Source organism: Podarcis melisellensis (assembly GCF_964234715.1).
Source record: "Podarcis melisellensis genome assembly, chromosome: 11".
Taxonomy (NCBI): Eukaryota; Metazoa; Chordata; class Lepidosauria; order Squamata; family Lacertidae; genus Podarcis; species Podarcis melisellensis.
The window spans coordinates 41,643,850-41,665,144 of NC_138543.1; the positions used below are offsets into that span (position 1 = coordinate 41,643,850).

At 40.1% G+C, this 21,295-nt stretch overlaps 1 protein-coding gene across 6 annotated transcripts in view; it reads left to right on the top strand.

Moving 5' to 3' along the window:
- The window catches only part of ARL15 (ARF like GTPase 15), a 184,437-nt gene extending 172,415 nt beyond the window's left edge, over positions 1-12,022 (top strand). For all 6 annotated transcript variants that reach the window (XM_081930009.1, XM_081930008.1, XM_081930010.1 and 3 more), the window contains one exon: positions 11,752-12,022. In XM_081930009.1, coding sequence (XP_081786135.1) covers positions 11,752-11,904 — 153 coding nt within the window. In that variant the 3' untranslated portion in view covers positions 11,905-12,022. The remainder of the gene's footprint in view (positions 1-11,751) is intronic.
- Positions 12,023-21,295: the final 9,273 nt, after the last annotated feature.

Genomic DNA, 21,295 nt, shown 5'->3' on the forward strand with positions numbered 1-21,295 from the left:
CTTCGGAACGCTGCTCCGAAGCGGGGTGGGGGGGCGGGAACACCTGCCCCAGCCGCCGGGCTTCGTAGCGCTGCTGCGAAGCCGGGCGGGGGGGCGGGAACACCTGCCCCAGCCACCCCGCTTCGGAACGCTGCTCCGAAGCGGGGTGGGGGGGCGGGAACACCTGCCCCAGCCGCCGGGCTTCGTAGCGCTGCTGCGAAGCCGGGCGGGGGGGCGGGAACACCTGTCCCAGCCACCCCGCTTCGGAACGCTGCTCCGAAGCGGGGTGGGGGGGCGGGAACACCTGCCCCAGCCGCCGGGCTTCGTAGCGCTGCTGCGAAGCCGGGCGGGGGGGCGGGAACACCTGCCCCAGCCACCCCGCTTCGGAACGCTGCTCCGAAGCGGGGTGGGGGGGCGGGAACACCTGCCCCAGCCGCCGGGCTTCGTAGCGCTGCTGCGAAGCCCGCGCCCCCCAGCCTTCAGAAGAGGTCCGGGGACAGACTGTCCCCGGACCTGGTCTGAAGGCGGTTTCCCTAGGAACGCATTAATTGATTTTCAATGCATTCCTATGGGAAACCGTGCATCGCAAGACGAAAAAACCGCAAGACGAAGAGACTTGCGGAGCGAATTAATTTCGTCTTGCGAGGCACCACTGTATAGTTACCAGTCAGACTTTCCTCACATCCTGCTCCACAGAGCAAAAGAATGTCCCACCATGCAAAGTCAGACTACATAACATGTGAAGTGGCCTCTACTATTGGTATTGTCCACATATTCATGATCCGACTTTCTGTAAACGTGCAAGTGCCTTGCTCTCCATACGGTTATCAAAAGAAAAATGTGATGTTTCTACTATGCTCATTCAAATAGTGCTCAGTTACACCAATAGCTGCTCACACGAGCAATTCAGCATTTGAGTAGTGTACTGCATCTCCTCTTCCTGTAAACAAGAAGTCACAGCTAGTGAACTAACTTGCTGTGCTCCCTTATTAAAGGATATCACTCAAAAAATTTACACTTGAAATGGGTTACTGTATTCTTGAAATGGCTCTTGAGTTCACCTGGCTCTATTGCACAGATTTTCCTTGGCTTCGGACACTGAATCTTCCATCGTATTCCGCCTTTGTAATTTAATCCACTTCACCTCTGTTTAACCTTACAACAACTTAATCTAGATGCATCCCAATACTAACATATATTAAAATGACTTTGTTCAATCCCTCAACAAGTGTTCACCAGCTGTACTACTAAAATAGATAGGGCAACATCAGTATTGACCATATTACTTCAAAAATGCAGATGCCAAGTTTATTCAAATCTGCTTTGCTTTGATGTTATCTGCATCAAAAATAATTCTGAAAATAATTTAATGAAGATACAGAATTCAGAAAAATGAAGTTGATAGCTAAGCAAGAGGGCACTGTGTCATTTCATGTATAGTGATAAAGTAGCAGAGGGGAGACCAACTAACACAATTACAGTAGGAAAAATAATTTAACATTTTAGCAGACTGTCTCTTCAGCATGTATGGTGTTAATATTTAAAACTCATTGAATCATGGCACTTTTTGGCAGAAATTAATGATACATCTCTGTTCTGTTAGCATATGTATATTTGTGTTTCGTCCCCAGCAGTTCTTCCAGGAATGACTTGGCAGCCTCATAGCTACTATGTTAGTGAAGTTAATTGTCACGGCAAAATGATAATATTATGAAGCTAATACTTCCAGGATGTAATGGAGACTTTGCAGTCTCCAATAGAATCAAATGTTACAGACAGTCTGGGTTTTTAGGGTGCATTAATTTTGCCGAGTTGCTTGTCTGCCTTGCATTGACACAAGCTGCAGATAGGATGGCAGATGATCCATGTAAAATAAACCTCCCATTATTCATCTTGGCTGGGATGAACTGAGAAATATTTTTGAACCTCTTTGAAAATGACTCTGATATGGGAATTGCAATTCTTGCTGTGTGTGTTCAAAACATACGCAAGTATTAATTGTCCTAACTGTTGAACAGTTTCTGGTTCCTTGCCTCTCCCTCAAATTCATATTCTGTACTGCACATCTTTTGCAATTTTTGGCAATCATATACTGCACATTTGTTTAGTCCTTCCAGCTTGGCTACATCATTTCTGATCTGGGCACTCCTCACAGCCCACTCGTTTCTTGTTATATTTTGTTTTTGTTTTATTCCAGCCTTCAAAACCAGACAGGATGCTTCATGTATTTTCTGATGCTGAAACAAACTTCCACCTTAGGAAATCTGTGTAGCCTCTCATGTAAACATACTACAATATACAAAAAACATACTGCTTTTCTATGACTAATTTATATACTCCAATAAATACAAATGCCTACAATCAAACAATCAAAGCATAGCAAAATCGTAGTAAAACAGCAAAAAACAAAAACGCAATTGCACTGAAAACATATTGGGAACATCTGCAAATAAGCAGAAGAAACACCAATCAAACCAGCCCTGTCTCTCAACTAAAATGTACACATTCTCCTCCCCATCCTCACTTCGGAAGACGTGATCTACCAATCGGCTGCAGCTCTGGAGCAGAAACCGCCTCTCTGTCACTGCAACCAACAGACAAGATATTCACTAATCTTTTCCAAAATGGTTACTCTTTTACTTTAATTTTATTTAACTGTCTAAGAAGCATATGGTTCTTCTTCAGTGCTTTTGACACAGTTGTTCGTCATTTTCCTTCTTTCTTGCTCTAGTTTTAGCACTTTGTGAAATTTTTCTTCTCAGACAGTATTTCTACCATAGTTACCATGCTTTCCGCCATCAAGAATACATTCTCCCTTTCCTTTCTTCTGTCTATCAGGGCTCCTCAATGGTCAGGTGATTTGCTTCTTTATTATCTATCCTTTAGATCAGGGGTGGCCCACTGGCTGGATCAGGTCCTCCAAGCCATTTGAAGTGGCTCACCTGGATAGCTCAGTCAGTAAAACATCAGACTCTTAGTCTCAGGGCTGTGGGTTCAGCCTCACGTTGGGCAAAAGGTTCCTGCACTTCAGGGGGTTGGACTAAATGACCCTTGTGGTCCCTCCTAACTCTATAATTCTTTGTCCAGTCACCCATGCACAGGCGTCCACTGACACAACTCATTAGGTAAATCCCCACCCATAGATCTCTCATGGTGCTTTTGCATAGCAAAACACCATTTTATGCTACGGTCACCAAGTGGTGAACATTCACTTGTGTGAATCATCCCTCAGTAGCTAAAGGTATTTTAAAATTAAGTGTTGCCAGTGTTGATGTGCTCAAGAAGGCTTATAGATGTCTGTCCTAGATAGACTTGGCGTCCCAATAGTCAGAGAATTTGCAGCCAAACCAAATTCTGGGCATCTTTTTTGGTAGCGCCAAACCATAGGAAAGCACAGGCAAAGTTTTCTGATAGAGCCTAAAGCTATGTGAAAATTAACTTACTAATAGAGTACACATTCACAGACAGACAAACCTTTGGGGCCCTGGAAGTGTGGAAATACTAATTACTACCACAATTTGTTTTGCTGGGTGCTGCTTTGTATAAATAAATGTAACAGGGTTATTATGACATTTGGTACAACTGAAGAGATGTTTGGTGTGGTTTACCAGGCAGTTTTTAAAAATACAATAAATAATTAAAACAATAAGTTTATAACAGCAGAACTTTTAAAAATAACATTGGAAAATAAAGTAGCAAGTCAGCGATCCTTAAAGCCTGGGCAAATGAAAAGGTCTTCATATGGTGCCAAACAAGAAAAAAAAAATCACTAAGCACCAGGCAGGTTTCCCTGGAGAGAAAATTCCAGAGCCAGGGCGCCACATAGCAACACAATACCATATAGCACCAGAATGCAACATGGAGCTCCTTCATGTACTATGATCCTAACAACTGTATGATTCAAACTCCTTGTTGTGTATCTCTAAAACCGTAATTCTGATTTTCTGCAACTTTGTATGTGCTGTTTTTGTGTGTGTTTGTGTGATTCACTGTTGCTTTAAGGCAACAGGTTTCCGCAGTTCCTGACCTGTATAATTGTTGAACAAATCTCTCCCCCCCCCTTAGTGTAAGCCCAGGCAAATTTGCTCTTCTGTATTACCTGTACAGTACCTTGATCAATCCTCATACAAGTTTTTGAAGAATATAAACGTACTTACCAGTCGGGATATAAAAGAAAGTAAATAGTTGTGCACACTGAACAGAGTTTGGGGCATGAATTTCTCATGCAACAATACCACCACCTTCCAGTGTTGCATGATAAAACCAAAGCCACTAAGACAAACACATACTTTGAATCCTGACCATATAAATCACAGTTCATTATAAACTATGATGCTGTGGCCTCCTCATTCTCCTTCATCTCCTCTGAGTCTGAAATCATAAGAACCATACTCTAGGCATGTACTGGCATTGGGGAATCACTCTGCAGCTGCATTTGCCAATTTTGATTTGAATTTTCTATCTTCAGTGTGGTGGACTAGGCACACTCTGAAACAAGGCATTTTTATTACCTCTGTGTAACCTGAAGCTTCATTTCTTGTTGTTCTCCTGACACTTATGCCTGTTTCCTCTTTCAGATTCCAATGTGGCACATTGCCTGTGGTGTGAAAGACAAGATGAAGAGAGATTCATTCCATGAATCTGTCTGCAGCTGGTCTTATTTTAAAAACAAAACAGTGTGGCTGGCACTCTTTGGTGGGTGCTAATCATCCGGTGGCACAACACAGACTAGCCTTTCGGGGTTTGAAATTTGAATCTACTCCAAAGCTTGAACTTTTCCAGTTGGCAGAACAGTTTGCTGTTACATTATCTCCCAGTGCTAGTGTATAAACATTTTTGTAGCACATATTTATTTATTCTTCACTGATACTCCCATTACCCTCTTTTCAACTTGGCATCTTGCATTTCCAGGGGAAAATGCCTTATTTTGGAGTACAAATAGAATAATAAAAGCAATAATTTTAGTTCAGTTGACTTTCTAAGGGTGCAAATTGCTCATTTTGGAGCTCTATGAACTTAACAGTGAATGTGCTCTGAATGAGTGACAGTTTTGCGGCATCACTTCCAGAGGGTCAGTCCTGCTGCTAATGGCATATAAGGGATTTCTTACAAACAAACCTTAGTTCATAAATACTACATCAGGAACTAGCGGATATGTTTTTTTCCCAGGCAATCATCTTTATAAGAATGTTAAATGCACTGTGTGACTCGTTTGCTGTGAAGGATCCTAGAGATCTCTCTTGAAGGAAGTGGGAATCATCTCTCTTTTGGGTTATGGAAATATCATATTCTCTCAACCCTAAAACCACAATCTCTCATAGGGAAGATACAATCTCCCTCCAGCCCAGCTAGCACATCAGTTCTAATTTAGTGATGCTTAGAAAAAGAATGTCAGAAGAGCCCTGATGGATGGAGCTGAAGATCCGTCTAGTCCCACATCCTGTTCTCACAGTTGTTGTAGTTGTTGTTATTAATTTTATTAAATTTATATACCATCCTTCTTCCAAGGATCACAGGGCAGTTTACAGTATAAAAACATAAAAACACAGTTACTGATCCATAAGAAGACCTCTCCTCTTATTCCATGACTTTTAAGTTTAAGTTTGGTGAGATGCTTTATCAAAAACTTTTTGAAATTCTAAGCAGACAGTGCTGACTGGATCACCTCTATCTATATGTTTGTAGGCACTATCAAATACCCTTAAAGGGCTAAAGAGACAAGACTTACCCTCACAAATGCCGTGGTGGTTCTGCTTCAACCAGACTTATTCTTCTCTATATTTGCTTGGTAATTTGTTGTATAGGTATCATGGATAGCTGATAAATTATGTATATGCGACTTAACTAATGGTGATTAAGTTCTGTTTCATAGCCACACTCACACATGTCATTTTGTTCCTTTTTGTCTTATTTTTTAAAGAGATGTTTAGAGATAAAGTGCTACCATATTATAACACTTTAAGGTCCCTTGTTGTACTCAGAAGCACTGTTGTCCATGATTTTACCACCGTACAGTATCTCGCTTTTGGTGCTTGACTGTGGCCAGGATTTAAGCTGCAAACTGTCAGCCATCCACAGAAATCACATAAACTGTGTCATATTCAATATACTAGTATTTACAAGCTGGTCCTACATTTAAAAGATTTGGGGGGGGGCGGGTGTTTTCCTCCCAGTTCCTTATCTTATTTTTCAAATACATTATATTGTATGTCTTTGTGATGTTTTAGAGGGAAGCTGTGTGGTGAAGTAACACTAGACCTTACAGTCCTTGACATGGAAATTGCAGCATAATCTACTGGTATGCAGCCTCTTTGGTTCCTGCATGGGACATTGCTATAGTTGATGAGTTTCTCATTCAACTAACCCTCGACCTCATAAAATTGGACCCGTACTTGAAGCCCACCCTTTATAATGCCAGGTTTTTTTCTCATTTTCAGCCCATGCAGTTAACTTGTATCTAGTTTAAAAATAGTCTTTTAAAAGAATCAATTTCATGGTGAATGCATCTAGTCAAACAAGCCATTTAAACAACATATTACTCGTGTGTAGCAGACCATTTTACAAGTACCTGATAGTTTTACAAGCCTGTGTTTCAGACAGGGTAATTGGTTGTCTCTGATATTCGAGTTTGGGACTTAGACTCATTAACTTATTTCAGTGAACAGAATATTATCCACTTTTGTTGTATACCAGGTGCCATTCTTAGTGCCACTCATATTTTTTTATATAATACAAATAGGATGCAAGAGTAGAGGCTTAACTTTGGGATACAAATAAGCTAATTAAATGCTATCACCCTTCAGGCTTTTCACTAGGTGTGAGATAGCTCACAATATATCTAATTATGATCTCTGTACTGTTTAAGTAAAATTGTCATCATCTCTTACTCTATATGTGTATTTGGCTTTGTAATGCAGGTATTGGCTTGGATCCAAAAACGCCTTGCGCAAACAGAAAGGAACTTCCGCAAGGGATCCCTGCCAAATTCTTCTGATTTCCTCCTCCTGCTCCCTGTGTCTCAGCCCTCCTCCCATATCAGAGGGTTCCTTGATCCCCAGGAGTGTTTGAGCAAGTTCAGGGGCTATAGCCAGGAAACCCCCATCGCTTGAGAAGAGTTCCACTCATTCTTCTTTGGATCCAACTCGTTGTGTATATGTGTGGTTTTGTGGCTTTAAAAAATGTACTGCGCATAGTAAGATTGCTTTGGGTAAAGGAATTCCAGTATCCATAGTTATCCTACATTTGTGGGTATCTCCACTCACTGCAACTGACGAGTAATTGCCAAGTGCACAGTTTGTCCCCTCCATGCAGTAAATGTGGCATGCTCTGGATCAAGACAGTGGAATAAACAATTACAATCCAGTTGGGAGCAAATGTTTCCAATGCATGTGCTATTTGTCATTATCTATTAGGTAACATTTTAAAATGGCAACTAGCAAACAGAGCAGGGCAATTTTAGAAACATTGGCAGAGTTAGTCAAACTGGGGTGGTAGTGTACATGTAGTTAAAATGAGAGCTGTTTTACACACACACACACACACACACACACACACACACACACACACCAGGAATCAGCTTCCATTGATCTTGCATGCTGATAGCAGTAGCTATACCTAAAGCACTGGCACCAGTGGCGGACTTTGGGCTCTCACATTTCAGCAGCACCCTGTGCAATACCAACATTGGGCGCACCCTCCCCACCTCTTGCCTTCCATTCTAAGTCATTGTTGTGGTGCCCCCCTCTCAGCTCAGTGGCCAGTGCAGGCAAACTGGTCGCACTCCTCGAAATCCGCCTCTGCTGGCACCCCTTGACCAGATTGTTGTTACCACACATTTCTAAGATGATTTGCCGTCTCTAATGATTTCCTTTTATTATTTGCAATAAATGACTTTCCTTCTCAGAAGTCTTTATCATTCAGTACTGAAAGGAGGAAGTGAGCCATTCATTTGGGGTTTTTATTTAGAATATTCAGTTATGCTGACTAATGGGGACATAGTTGTATGTGCTAGGTCCTGTGGCTGCAAAACAAGTCCAGATAATCACCTCTCCATCACTGTGCTTGGCAGTTGGTATGAGGTGATTGTGCTCTTACGCTGTGTTTGGTTTTTGCTAAACCTGGTGCTGTGCAAACATCTCCACTTTGGTCTCATCTGTCCAGAGGACATTCTTCCAGAAGTCTTGTGGTTTGTTCAGATGCAACTTTGCAAACCAAAGCCATGCTGCCATGTTCTTTTTAGAGAGATGAGACTTTCTCCTGGAAACCATTCCAAACAAACCATACTTGTTCAGGCTTTTTCTAATTGTACTGTCATGAACTTTAACATTTAACACGCTGAGGCCTGTAGAGCCTGAGATGTAACTTGGGGTTTTTGCAATTTCTCTGAGCATTGCACGGTCTGACCTTCCTTGTTGTGAATTTGCTGGGATGTCCACTCCTTAGAAGATTGGCAACTGTCTTGAATATTTTCCTCTTTTGAATAATCTTTCTCACTGTAGAATGATGGACTTTACATTGGTTGGAGATAGCCTTAGATCCTTTTCCTGTTTCATGGGCAGCAGCACTTGGTTCTCTAAGAGCATTGTGCCATCTTTCCTCCTTGGCATTGTGTTAAAACACACCTGAACGCTCCAGTCCAGCAAACTGCTAAAACTTTGGCTTTTATAGAGGTGGGCACACTTGCTGATGATCAATTAAGCAAGGGCATGTGATTAGCAGTCTCTTAATTCCTATGGCAGCAGAAAGGGTGTCCTTAGTTTTTCACACATCATTTCTCCATCTTTATTTCTGTTAAATAAATTATATCATGGTGTAATATGTCATGTGTCAATCATCTGTGGTTGTATTTACCTAATTTTAAGACCTGCTAAGGAACAAATGATTGCTATTATGCCCTGATATGTAAAACCACAGAATTCAAAGAAAGTGCACTTTCTTTTTCCCATGACTATACCTCCAATGTCGAGTGAAGTTGGAGAATCTTTTAACTGCTTTATTGGAGACTTATATGTACTACCAATTCTCTTTATCGCTGTGGCCAAAAAGAAACTAACTCTCTCTCTCTCTCTCTCTCTCTCTCTCTCTCTCTCTCTCTCTCTCTCTCTCTCGTGTGTGTGTACAGGGTAAAAAAAATGTTCACAAGAGCAGGGGGTAATATTACTAGAGTTTGGAACATCAAAGAATGTCATGAAATTATTAATTTCCTCTTGTTGCAGCAAATACCATGAGTTAGGCTGTCAACATGGGTACTGTTGTCAGATTAATAAAAGCAAAAATTTGGGCTCTGGTTGATTATTTATGTTACTGAGTAATGAGGATGAATGGTGATTGTCTAAAATGTTTTCTTTTAGTCATTGCTCTCTGTAAAAGAACAAACAAATTAATATTTAGTATTTTCAAATAATGTGTTTGAAAATTCTTAATTCCATCAGGTAGTCATACTACCTTGGTAAATACAGGCCCCTGTATAATTAGTGAGGCAAAGAACGCTGCTCTTCCAGGAGGGGTGTGTGTGTGTGTGTGTGTGTGTGTGTGTGTGCTAAGCATTCTTTACATTAGAGGTTTGTGAAAATCTCAGGTTACTCAGCCATTTTTGTCAGCTTAGCACCAGCTGGCTTTGTTATCAAGTGGCTGCGCTAGATCCGTGGTTTGTTATGCTTTGTACAGCTTTTGCTTCCTCTCTGAATATAGCTGTCAGATTGCGTTTGCTGAAACAAGCCACAGTGGTCATTCGTTTTGCTTCAGAATATGCGGTTAATGTACTATCATCCATGCAAAACCTTCATTTTCAGCTAGCCAAAATCATAGCATGCATTCCTATAATTATAGTTCAATTCAGCTTCTTAGTAGTGTATGTATGAACAGCATTATGGAATTTATTACCTAAGTGGGTTACATTTTTAATGATATACTATTATACTTTGCCTTAACTATGATAGGATTTTAAATTTTGAGAGCGAGACAGAGAAGGATCCAAATCCCATTGTCTAACTGTTGTTGCTAATTTGGCCACAATAAAACTGACGTAAAAGGGATAATTTGGTAAGATATCATAAGTGTATAGATAGGAGAAAGGGAGCATATTATTGTGTGTCTCTTCTAACATTGCATTTTTTCAAGCTGCTTCTAAATTAATATTCCTTAATAACCCAAGGAAGTGGTTTAGATGAATGTTGTTGTTGCCATTTGTTTCATTAGTGTTCAAATTATGTTTATCATAAAAAATCTAAATTTAAATAAAAGTCTTTCTCCTGCCTTTCTAAATGGTAATGTCAAGGATTTCATCTGAAGTATGTCTTTAAAGGAAGAATTGAATTCATACTTTAGCTAACAAAATTAATCTTCTCCATTTTAAATCACTTTACAAGTAAATAAATATCGCATATAGATTGTATCTTGGTTATATATTACTTTTAGGTATATTAGATTTTTATAGATACATAGGTCTGCCATGGGTCTGGATTTTTCCCGACATTACAGGGATTTCAAACGCAGAATGGACACCCAGGGGGGAATTTCGTGGATTTTAGGCAATTCAATCGAAATTTCATTTTTTTTTTTGGCATTTTTGTAAAAAGAACAACTACTACTAATACTACTACTACTTTGGGTGAGTCCTGATTTTTACTTTTTGAAATATGGCAATCCTAAAATATAGTACTATATATATATATATTTACATTTTAGTCCTTCCCCCCTCGCATACACTCAGTGCCTTATACAAATATTTGAGAAATGCCTGCCAAGGCATTATTCTCCTAAATGGCCTTAATCACTATCCAAAGAGCTTGAAATAATGAAATGGGTTCCTATTGTTTTGAACAAGATGCAAAAAAGATTTTTGGTATCTGCTATTACAAGTGAGGCTAATGAAATCCATTGATATGTTGACTATTGGTCTGAGAATAATAGAATCATAGAATATTGTAGAGTTGGAAGGGACCACCAGGGTCATCTAGTCCAACCCCCTGCAATGTAGGAATCTTTTGCCCAAGTGGGGCTTCAACGCATGACCCTGAGATTAAGAGTCTCATGCTCTACTGACTGAGCCACAAGTCATTCATAAGATACTTTGCTCATTCACATGCAAACTTGTTAGAAATATAATGAACTCTTTTTATTCATTATAGAGTTACAAATACAGATGTTGTCACTACTGTCGTTCATTTTATCTTTAGCTGCTATTTTGTGTAAAATTAAAAGGTGGGTCGGGGGCTTAAAAGTTGCAAGTCCAGAGGAATAATTGAAGGGTCTTATTCAGCTTTTACTTATGATGCTATGACGATCATCCACACGAAACATCTGATTACATAGGATCAATACCTCCAATGATGTTGTCAAGGAAATGGGTGCACTGCAAGTTACCATGATAAATATATTTTCTCTTGTTCAATATATTTTTGCAAAATATGTTTCTCTTGTTGATAAGTATTTTGCATTTTGCAACAACAGTACTGCAGGTTAGAAGTTAAGTTCTAATTCTGAAGATGAAATAACGTGTTTCATAATCAGGGGTGGCCTGTATCATAAATTAAATCTAATTCTTTGAAAGATCTTCCTGTGCTTCTGAATGTATTGTTAGAATGGTGTTTTCCAGCAGATCATTCACCCCCAACAAAAACACCAGCATATAACCTATTTCAAGAACAGCTGTAAAGTAATTCTAAAAACGAGCGTTCAAGATTCTTCCAACACCTTCTGTCTTGAAAAGAAAAGTAAGCCAAAAAGTATATACAACAACTGATTTTTCGTGTTGCTTTTTTTACAAAATAGATCAAAAAGTATTTGGAACTTGAACCACTTGCACGAGGAAAACGCTGGATACTTAAGCCTTGCTCCTTGGATGATATGGAAGCAGTAAAAGACAGCTTTGGCCTGCTGATAAATTTACTAGAAGACAGAGACCTTGAGCCTTCAAGAATGTGAAGAAAACTCGGATGGTTCTCAGACAGCATTGTTCCTGTTTGTCTCACCTTCAGCTGAATTATGGTTTGGTATGCAGAAGACTGTGTTAGAGCTTGCAATAAATATATTTTTGCATTTAGCCTGGAAAGCCTGTTTATAAGTTCTGTGAATCAGGTTTGTGATTCTTTTCAGTAATGTTGTCTATGCTGAAATGGAGAGAACCTTTAGTTTACCAACAATTCTGTGTACTATATGCCATTTTTATGCATTGTTGTTAGAAGAACCTTAATTTTGCTGCATATACAAAATTTAAAAGAATCTGTAACTGGATACTAAAATATCTAGTGATGTTCCTGAAAAGAAAATATGTTTTGCAGGTCTCTGGCCATTACTTGTGTAATTATGCGGGATGAGCACACAAGCTATCTGGAAATTATAGTTGCTGAGAACCACAGTAGATTCTGAAGCCAAGGAACACATTTTTAATGCAAAGACTAGTCAGAAGCCTTATTGAATGCAAACACCTACCTTTTAACATTTACAGTTTTAATTCTTTTTAGAGACGAACCATTGATTTAGCAGAAGGTGAGGCAATGACAATAGGCATATCAGTATTTTGTTATCCATCAATTTGGAAGCATCTCAAGTGCTCACAAAATAGCCTTTGTAAATTGTAGATGTCAGTTAAGCTGATGATTGTGTAAAATTGTGGTGAAATCGGGGCTAACTTCTAGTACAGATAACGGAGCATGAACAATAAGCAGGTTTAAATAATCACTGGATGTATTCTATATAACTAGTATTATGCTAGAAGTCCTAGAGGCCATGGAATTATTATTTTTATTATTTTTATTTCTAAAAGTCAGTGTCTTGGAACTATACTCAAAAGTCTGTGTTTCTTAAATACCCCTATTTTCAGGGGATCCAAGCTGTACCAGACTGAATGTTGGTAGAAAGCTTTTCACCCAGAGCATAGTATGTTTTTGTTGTTGTTTTTGTTATATGTGACAGCACTCCATTTAGTTCCAGGAATGTATACCTTTCTCTCTCCAGGTTTACCTAGTCTTGAAGCCCACAGACTGCTTCAGAGCTCAATACTGCCTTGGTTGTAGCAGTCGATGGTGCAGCACTATGAAACTGGGCTCTCGGCAGTGGCATTGCTTGTGTGTACCAGGATGGGGGAAGGACAAGGCATCAGCCAGTTTGGAACAGTGCAGGTGCACAGTGGAAGCATCAGATTGGGCCTTCATCACTGTGACCTCACTGCCATCATGCCTCACCCACATTCCATCCCAGTAGGTGTGTTCATATGTGTTGAAAGCCACCCAGAGTGGCCGGGACAACCCAGCCAGATGGGCAGGGTATAAATAATAAAATTATCATTATCATCATCATCAGTAAGTGGCAGTGGCACCGCTGTCAAGAGGCTATCCACCCCACCAACCACTCCTGCATAATACAGCAGTGGATAGCTTTTCATAAGTTGTGTTTGAATGTTGAATATTATATTCTTCTACCAAGTACAGAGTGGAATAGATCTTGGTAAAATATTGCAGCATTGGTGGTTTTGTAGCATTTGGGCATCTTTCTGTATTTTTAGCTTTGTTTTGTTTTAATTTCCAAAGTTAAATGCAGAATATCTTCGACTTGTAATTTTTGTATAATTTACTCTAAGATACTATTGAAAAGTGAAGGGTGTCAAACAATTTCTCAATATATAATGCACTTTGATCTGTGAACCTACTTTTTTTTATTTTTTAATAAACACCATTGGATTTTTTTGGGTAACATCTGTCATAAGCTGTGAGTTGCTTGTGAAGAATGCCACATGGTACATTATTTAGTAGTCGGGTGACTGCTAAATAGGATTTGGAGCAAAGTGGAGAAAGAGAGCTGAGAGCGATCGGAGGGCCAGAAATTCTGACAACTAAAGGTATGTATTCATTTTGCCATCATATTGTACCCATTTCAAACCTGAAATGCACCTTTTATAGAGACTGGAGCTTCAAATATTTTAAAAAAGTGTTATGATTTATCTCTGATCAATAGCTGCCTAATTTATTTGAAAGAAATCAGCGGCATGTGAGGTGGGCTAAGGTTCCTTGCATTGACCCAGGTGGTTCCTGATATGTTATTTTTGACACAGTTGAGGCCTATGTGTGCATTTTAAAATGTGCAAATAAGAGGGGATGTGCAGACAAAGAGGGAACAATATTCTCACTTGCTTTTTACCCCTTAACTGATCCCAATTTCTATTAGTTCAAAGGAGTGTCTTCACCAATAGATGTGCCTCAAACTGTTAAAAGAAGTTTGCCTTCTAGTTTTACGAGGACTATCCACTACTATTAAGGGCTTCAAAACTTTGACAAAAGAAGAGCTGAACTAGCAAAACAGAAAATAAAGCTTTAGCCGCATTGTAATGTAAATATAGGATTGGAATCCCATGCTCACTTTCTTGAAAGCCCCATTGAACCCACTGGGAGATTCTTATGGTTAAAGTGCATAGGGATGGGTTGCAGAACCTTCATGACAATACCTAATGACAGGGCCAGCCCAAGACATTTTGGCACCTGAAGCAAACCATAAAATGGCACCGCTCCCAACCAGGGAAGAAGGGGTGAGTGAAGATCTACATCAGGAACAAGGGAGGAAATCAAGGTCTACATTGCGGCCCCTGTGGATCCTGCCACCTGACTTGCCTCATCTTGCCCCTGCCTAGTACACAGGGAAATATCACTTATCAAACATTTCTGATGAAAATTCTTAGATAACTCTATGTTGCATTTCATACTGCAGGGTGAAACAATACCTCATATCTGTTAAAGGGTGGCAGAGAAGCCCTTTCTTTTTAATTGTTCTTTGGTGGTTCTATGTGGTAGCTGAATTTAAACATCAGTAGAACTTGGATGCATTTAAACACTTCATTAAAAGAACACAGTTCATGAACTAATGCCATGTTTCTATCTAAACTGATCTTGAATGTACATTAAGCTACAAACAGCAACACAGTTCTTCGTGCTCTTCAGTGGCCTTCATCATACAGGTGAAATGAACTCCATTCCTAAGAATCTGTGGAAATTCATTAAAAAATGAACATTGTCTCTTTTTTTTATTTACGAAAGATGTTGTGGTGTAAGATCCTTATAGACATCTGTCACACTGATGTATGTGTGTGCATGAGTGTGTGTGTGCGTGCCTGCACTGGGTTTTTCCTCAGACCTATGACTGTCTATACTAGTTTGACAGTAATAATATAAACATGATCAATCTGTATCCAAGAGGAGCTGTTTTGACAGGCTTCTGACAGACATCAAATTCTTTATAACTGTCAGTGACTCCTTTTGTCTATCAGTTCTAAGATTCTCATTGTGTGTTTCCATGTTTATATCCTGTGCTAATATTTCTGGAAGTGCTAGCCTTTTTGAACATCTTTAATGTGTTCAGTATTCTTTATCCTCCTCTGTATAATGTGTCATGTGTCTCAGCTTACATATGCAAATACTGTAAAAGAGAAATACGTGTTGTAATACTGAGCTTCTTGCATTTTATAAGTTATAGATGTTAGCAGATTTTTGTACTTAACAGAGTTGCTTTTTATAATGCCAAATAATTTATATTACCCAGGTTTGTATATTAGTTAATAGCAATGGTTGACACAGCTAACCCACCATATATCTGATTTTATACTAAAAGTACACCATTGATACTTACCACATTCATGCAGGCAACTTTGATGCAGAAAGAACTGTTTGTGATTTATATAACTTACGCTAACCATAATGGAAATAAATGCTCTGTGGAACACGTTAATATGAATGTTTCCATCAATATTAACATTTAGAAGTGTGTTTCGTTTGTAAAAAGTTCATTGATCTCGTAAGTTCAGGGCTGTTTCTTGCAGAAGTGCCGTTGAAATGCACAAGAGCCCAGCCACTCATTTTATTGTAGAGGATATAGTGAGATTGCACTACAGGCAACACCCTGTTTAAGCAGGGGTTGCATTCCTGGCCCTCACATGCATCAGTGGAATCCACATAAGTCCATGCGACCCTGTTATGCCCCCTTTCCCAACCACTTTCAGGTCCATGGCAATGTGTGCACATTCATGTGTCAATGAGATGCACATAAAATGGTCACTGCCTGTAGTTATTTACACGGTCATTATCTCAATAAAAGTAGTATTAAATGATGAAAAGTTTAATCATGAAAAAATCTGTACAAAGAACATTTATGCAGGAATAATAGTTCCAGTAGATCTTGCAAAAAGATAAGACAACCAAGCAGGAATCTGGTCTTTAGCTGAGGAGCTTTCCTGAAAAATCAATCAATCAGAATCAATGGATTCTGAATTTTGACATGCATAAAATCTGTCAATTTCAGTTTCTTCGAGTTTCTCATTTCTCCCATCACTGTTCTTCCCATTTCCACATTAGTTTATGATTGCTTTTTAAATGTCCGCATGAAAATGCGTACATATTTTTATGTGCATTTCATCTACTATACACAGTTTTGTATGCAATCTTGCCTAGTGTAATGGACACTAATATAAGCATTGTTTTGGTTGGAGCAAAACGTGCAGAAAAGCAAAGTTTTAACTGATTGCTTTTTTCTGTTTGTGTATTCATTTGGGAAATGCAAATGAAGTAGCTTGACATTAAAATGCAAACAGAGTGGATGTTCTGTATGACCCCAAGGAGGCCACTAACATCAGATTCACATCTATCATACGGGGAGGGAGAATCTATTAGATAACCCACCTTAACAGTTAGTGTTTCCTTTCTAATATAGTACTACCTTACAATATATCAATAAAACTGTGTGTACATATATAGGTCCCCTATGCTTTGGCTTTCCAGGCAGTGTCTCCTGGGTGTCAAGGGGCATTTTTTTGCCTTTCATGTTTTATGTGCATTGCTGCCTTCACACAACAGCTGGTATAGCACACCCCCCACCCCAAGTTGATTGCATATACCTAGCTCATATAAATCACTCCTTAAAAGAAATATCAGTTAAAAATAGACAGTATCAGCTGTTGTGTGAAGGCAGCAATGCACATAAAGTGTGAAAGTCCGCAGTCCACGTATCCACATGTCCAAGTCCTCCAGAACATCCAAGCTGAGGTCCATCAACATGGGCCATAGCTGTCAACTTTACCCTTTTTTAAGGGAAATTCCCTTATTCTGAATAGGATTCCTCACAAGAAAAGTTGACATCTATGACATGGGCAGTTGAGCAGACACAGCACCTCAGCTTTGCTGCCCTTTTATACTTTGCATGCTGATTGCAGCATCTGGGCTTGATGAGGCATATGGCCTTCACCTGTTCCAAGCCTACTCCAGCTGAGGAATCACACACTTCCTCCTGGAGCTTGCAAGCCCCACCTAGCCAGCTAATGACTAGGCTGTGGGGCCCTTGCCTGCCTTGGCCTCTTGGTGCTCCCCACCCACTGCCCCCTACACCCCAGAGCCTACTGTGTTCAGGAAATGGGGTCCTCTCTGGGTCTGGTGATGAGTTCTGCTGCTCTGGTTCCTGTGCACTGACCCCATCTCCTCCATCACCCTGTGAGTACTTCCTACACCAACCTCTCCTTCCCCACCCCCAGTTTGCCCCAGTCTGTCTCAGTCCTGGCTGCACCCCTCACCAGAATCTTCCTCCTCCTCGCTGTTGTCCTGCCAGTTCATGAGACAGTGCTGTGATAGTGGTAGGCCCTTCAGCTTCATCCCAACAATCAGGGTAACATTTCTGATACGGTATTAAAGCCTTCCTTTTTTTTTTACATCTCTACTTCTCCCCATTGTTTTGAGATATTTGTTGTTGCCTACTTATCTTGCTTAAAATGTGAAAATAATAATTAGCAGCAATAGTATTGCTTAGTGTTTAATGTGGGGTTGTCACCACTCCCACTCCATTGTGTTGTTTAAAACGGATTTTTGTTGGTATATGTAAATCGCTCGCAGATTTCTGTTGAAATATAAAGCGGTGCACAATAATGTAATTAATTAGCGTGTGGTCCTATGCATGTCTTTCAAAAGTAAGTCCTGTTGAGTTCAGTAAGACTTAGATAAGTATGGATAGAACTGCAGCTTTAATTTATCAAATAAACTTAAATATTGGCAGATGTAATTTTAAAAGTCGTTTTGAATTTAAGAAGGCACAGGCTGTGAACTATTAAGCCTTTAGTTCTCATTGACTTTTCATTAGCCTCTCTTCGTCAGTGGAATCCTAACAGCTAAAAGTTTGCCTGTCGAATTTGCACCCTGCAAATGTGTTCACTTACTTGCTGCTCTACCTTTAAAGTAATGAGCATGACCTTAGTGTGACAGTAAATAAGGTAACATACAGCTGCTAAAATAATGACATACATTAATGGTATAAGGAATGTTTACCCTGCATTCCTCTCTATTAGTGTCCACAATTAACCTGCTCCACAGCTGAGAAAATAATTCTAGCCAGCAGTGATAAATTGACAACACTTCTCCCCATGGAAGTGGCAACAATATTTATAGAAGTTACTACAAACAAATGCATATCAAGATATAGTACCATGTTTCACTAATTTTAGTCCTTGGGATGTGCCAAAGATACAATATGTATATGCTATTATAGTTAAATATAACTCAGTTCCTCCCCTGCTTTTATTATTAAAACAAGGTTCACTTGCTGAGTATTTTCGCTTCTTTACTCTCATTATGTGTGTTTTTCGTCCTGAAGTATCCGAGTGCCTAAAATTCACAGGGGCTAGGGTAGAGCGAAGAATAATCCCGAGTCTCCTGGCTCCCAGGCATCAGCCAAAACCACAAGATTATTCCTCCTTCCTTGCAGCGTACTCTGTGCACCTGGAGATGTGAAAGTACCCTTGCCAACCGTCTTGTTTTGCATGATGAGGATCTGAATTCACACACAGTTCAGAATAGGCCTGAGGTTTTGGTTCAGGCCCATCTCCAGTGAACAGTGACAGGGCCATGGGAGCCTAGTCTAACAGATTGTAAATAAGCTCCCTCTGTTCACTTAATACTTGATCTAACCTCACAAATGCCATGTGATCCTTTTGGTATGTTGATGCATTATTGTTGAATTTTTTTGACCTGGCCATTAGAAGAATCACGTACTGTGGTTTGAAAACCAAGAATTCCTGTCTGTTTTCACTTCTTTTATAACGAGGTAAAAGAAATATCTAGCAGGGACTGTCTTGGGATGCAGCCGGGCTGCTAATAGTATGCTATGTAGTTGCCATCTGGATTTTCTGAATCCTGATTGGTTGGTTGTCAAAAAACACACAAACAAAACGCCAACAAAATTCAACAGCCTCTACATTTGTAATTAAGCTTGAACCAATATTAAGTCAGACGAACTTGACAATGTGTAACTTATATGTAAATTAATTATGTGATGAAGTTGCTGCATATCGTAGCAAAGCTCATCTATAAAATTCATTAGGTGCTGTCCACAAACCCCAAAGTCCATGGCTCTTTTGTGATTGATAGAAACAAAAGATATGGTCATAAATTGAATTTGTGGTAGTGGTGGAGGGAAACAATGACATTTCGCACTGCCTGTTTGACAGTAATGGAAAAGTGATACGATCACGGGGTTGTCTACTTGCCAGCTGCAATTATTAAAGCTCATCTGAAGCAAACCACGGGGAAGGGCCATAGCTCTGTAGTGCAGCATTTTCATTGCATGGAGAAGGTCCCAGGTTCTGTCCCCAGCATATCGAGGTTGGGCTGGGAATGTCCCTAGTCTGAAACCCTGGGCAGCTGCTGCCTCTCAATGCCTCTCAATGCTACTAAACTAGATGGGCCAGTAGTCTAACCTGGTATAAGAGAGCTTCTTATGTTGATTGGTTGGTTGGCATCCATCTGTCTCGGAAGATAATGGAGGAGTGCACCTTTGAGGGCGAGGTCAAACTGCTAGAAGGTTGCAGCGCCTGCTGTGGATGTAGAGACCAATGCAGGAGAGGCATGCTTTGTTGCAGCTGGGCGGAGGAAGGTGTCCAGTTGTGCTTCTGCAGAAGCACCGTGGTGTTTGTTCTTGCATAAAGGTGACAGCTTATAAAGTTGCCTTCATTAAACCAAAATCAACGGCAAGTGGGAAGACAGAGTGGTTAAACGGTTGGACTAGGACTGGGGAGACCCAGATGCAGATCCCCCCTCACTGGATAACCGTGAGGCAATCCCTATCTCTCAGCCCAAACTTTTGTCGTAAGTTTTTTTTGCTGTGAGGATAAAAGAACCATGTATGTTGCCACAAGTTCCCTGGAGAAATGACAGATTATAAACATAATAAAATAAATACTTTTGGAAGGTCATAAATTCTAGCCTCGCACATACTGAACATAGTCTCTAGCACAAAATAATACATGAAGGGAGCTTACTCAACTTGGGTAATGTCTTCTGGGAAGCCAGTGTTTAAAAAGGAGTTTATGACTTTATAGTGCTGGGACAAGTAACATTGACAAAGGCTGAAGTTGACAACAAGAAACCTGATTTCCTTGATGTTGTTTGATACTGTCTGTCTTGTTTTATTATGTCTACTATATGCTGCTTTGCCTTTGGATATTTTATTGGAAAGGTGTGATATAAATCTTAGTGATAAATAATAATAAACATAACTCCACAGAAACCATCCTCAGCTCTAGTGCAGCATTAAATGAGAACTTTGCGCCTACGCCATAACATGCTCTCCTCCTTTTAGTGTCCTGCTAGATGCAAGGCTGCCAGCTTGGAAGGCTTTAAAAGAGGATTGAGCAAATATCAGTGGCTACGAGTTACGACGGTTCTGGTCTACCTACTCTGTATGATGTTTCTGTATACCAGTGGCTGGCAATTGCAATTGGGAAGAGTTGTTGCACTCTGTTCAGCCACCGTGAAGGCAGGCTACTGGGCTAGATAGACCTTTGACCAGAACCAAAAGGGCTTTTTGTGTGTTTGTGACGGTAGGGACAAGCCTCAAACCTGAGTTATGGGACTGTACACATGCAATATTTCTTTTCTACAGCAGCCTTCACTAGGCTGGAAATAAGCCAAGTTCAGGGTTTTGTTGTTGACGTTTGCAGCCTAAATAACGTGGGACCAGGAGATCTAGCAAACTGCCTCCCCTAGTACATACCAATCTAATCTTTTAAGATCTTCGGATGAGACCTTGTTGATTGTTCCAAAACCAGCAAATTGTTCTTAGGGCAGAATTCAACTAAGTTGTTGCATGCACAGAATGAGGTCTTCTCACACAATGGGACTTTGCCTTCCCATCTCTCAGCTCTAAGGGATTGGATGAACACCCAGAAAAGGTTTATGGAGCAACTGGGCAAGGAAAGGGAGGCATGCACACCCCACTTAGCGCTATGTTCAACTCCACCCTCAGTGATGCCATGGAAGTGGGGCTTCCTGGTGGTAACACGCTCCCTCTGGAATGC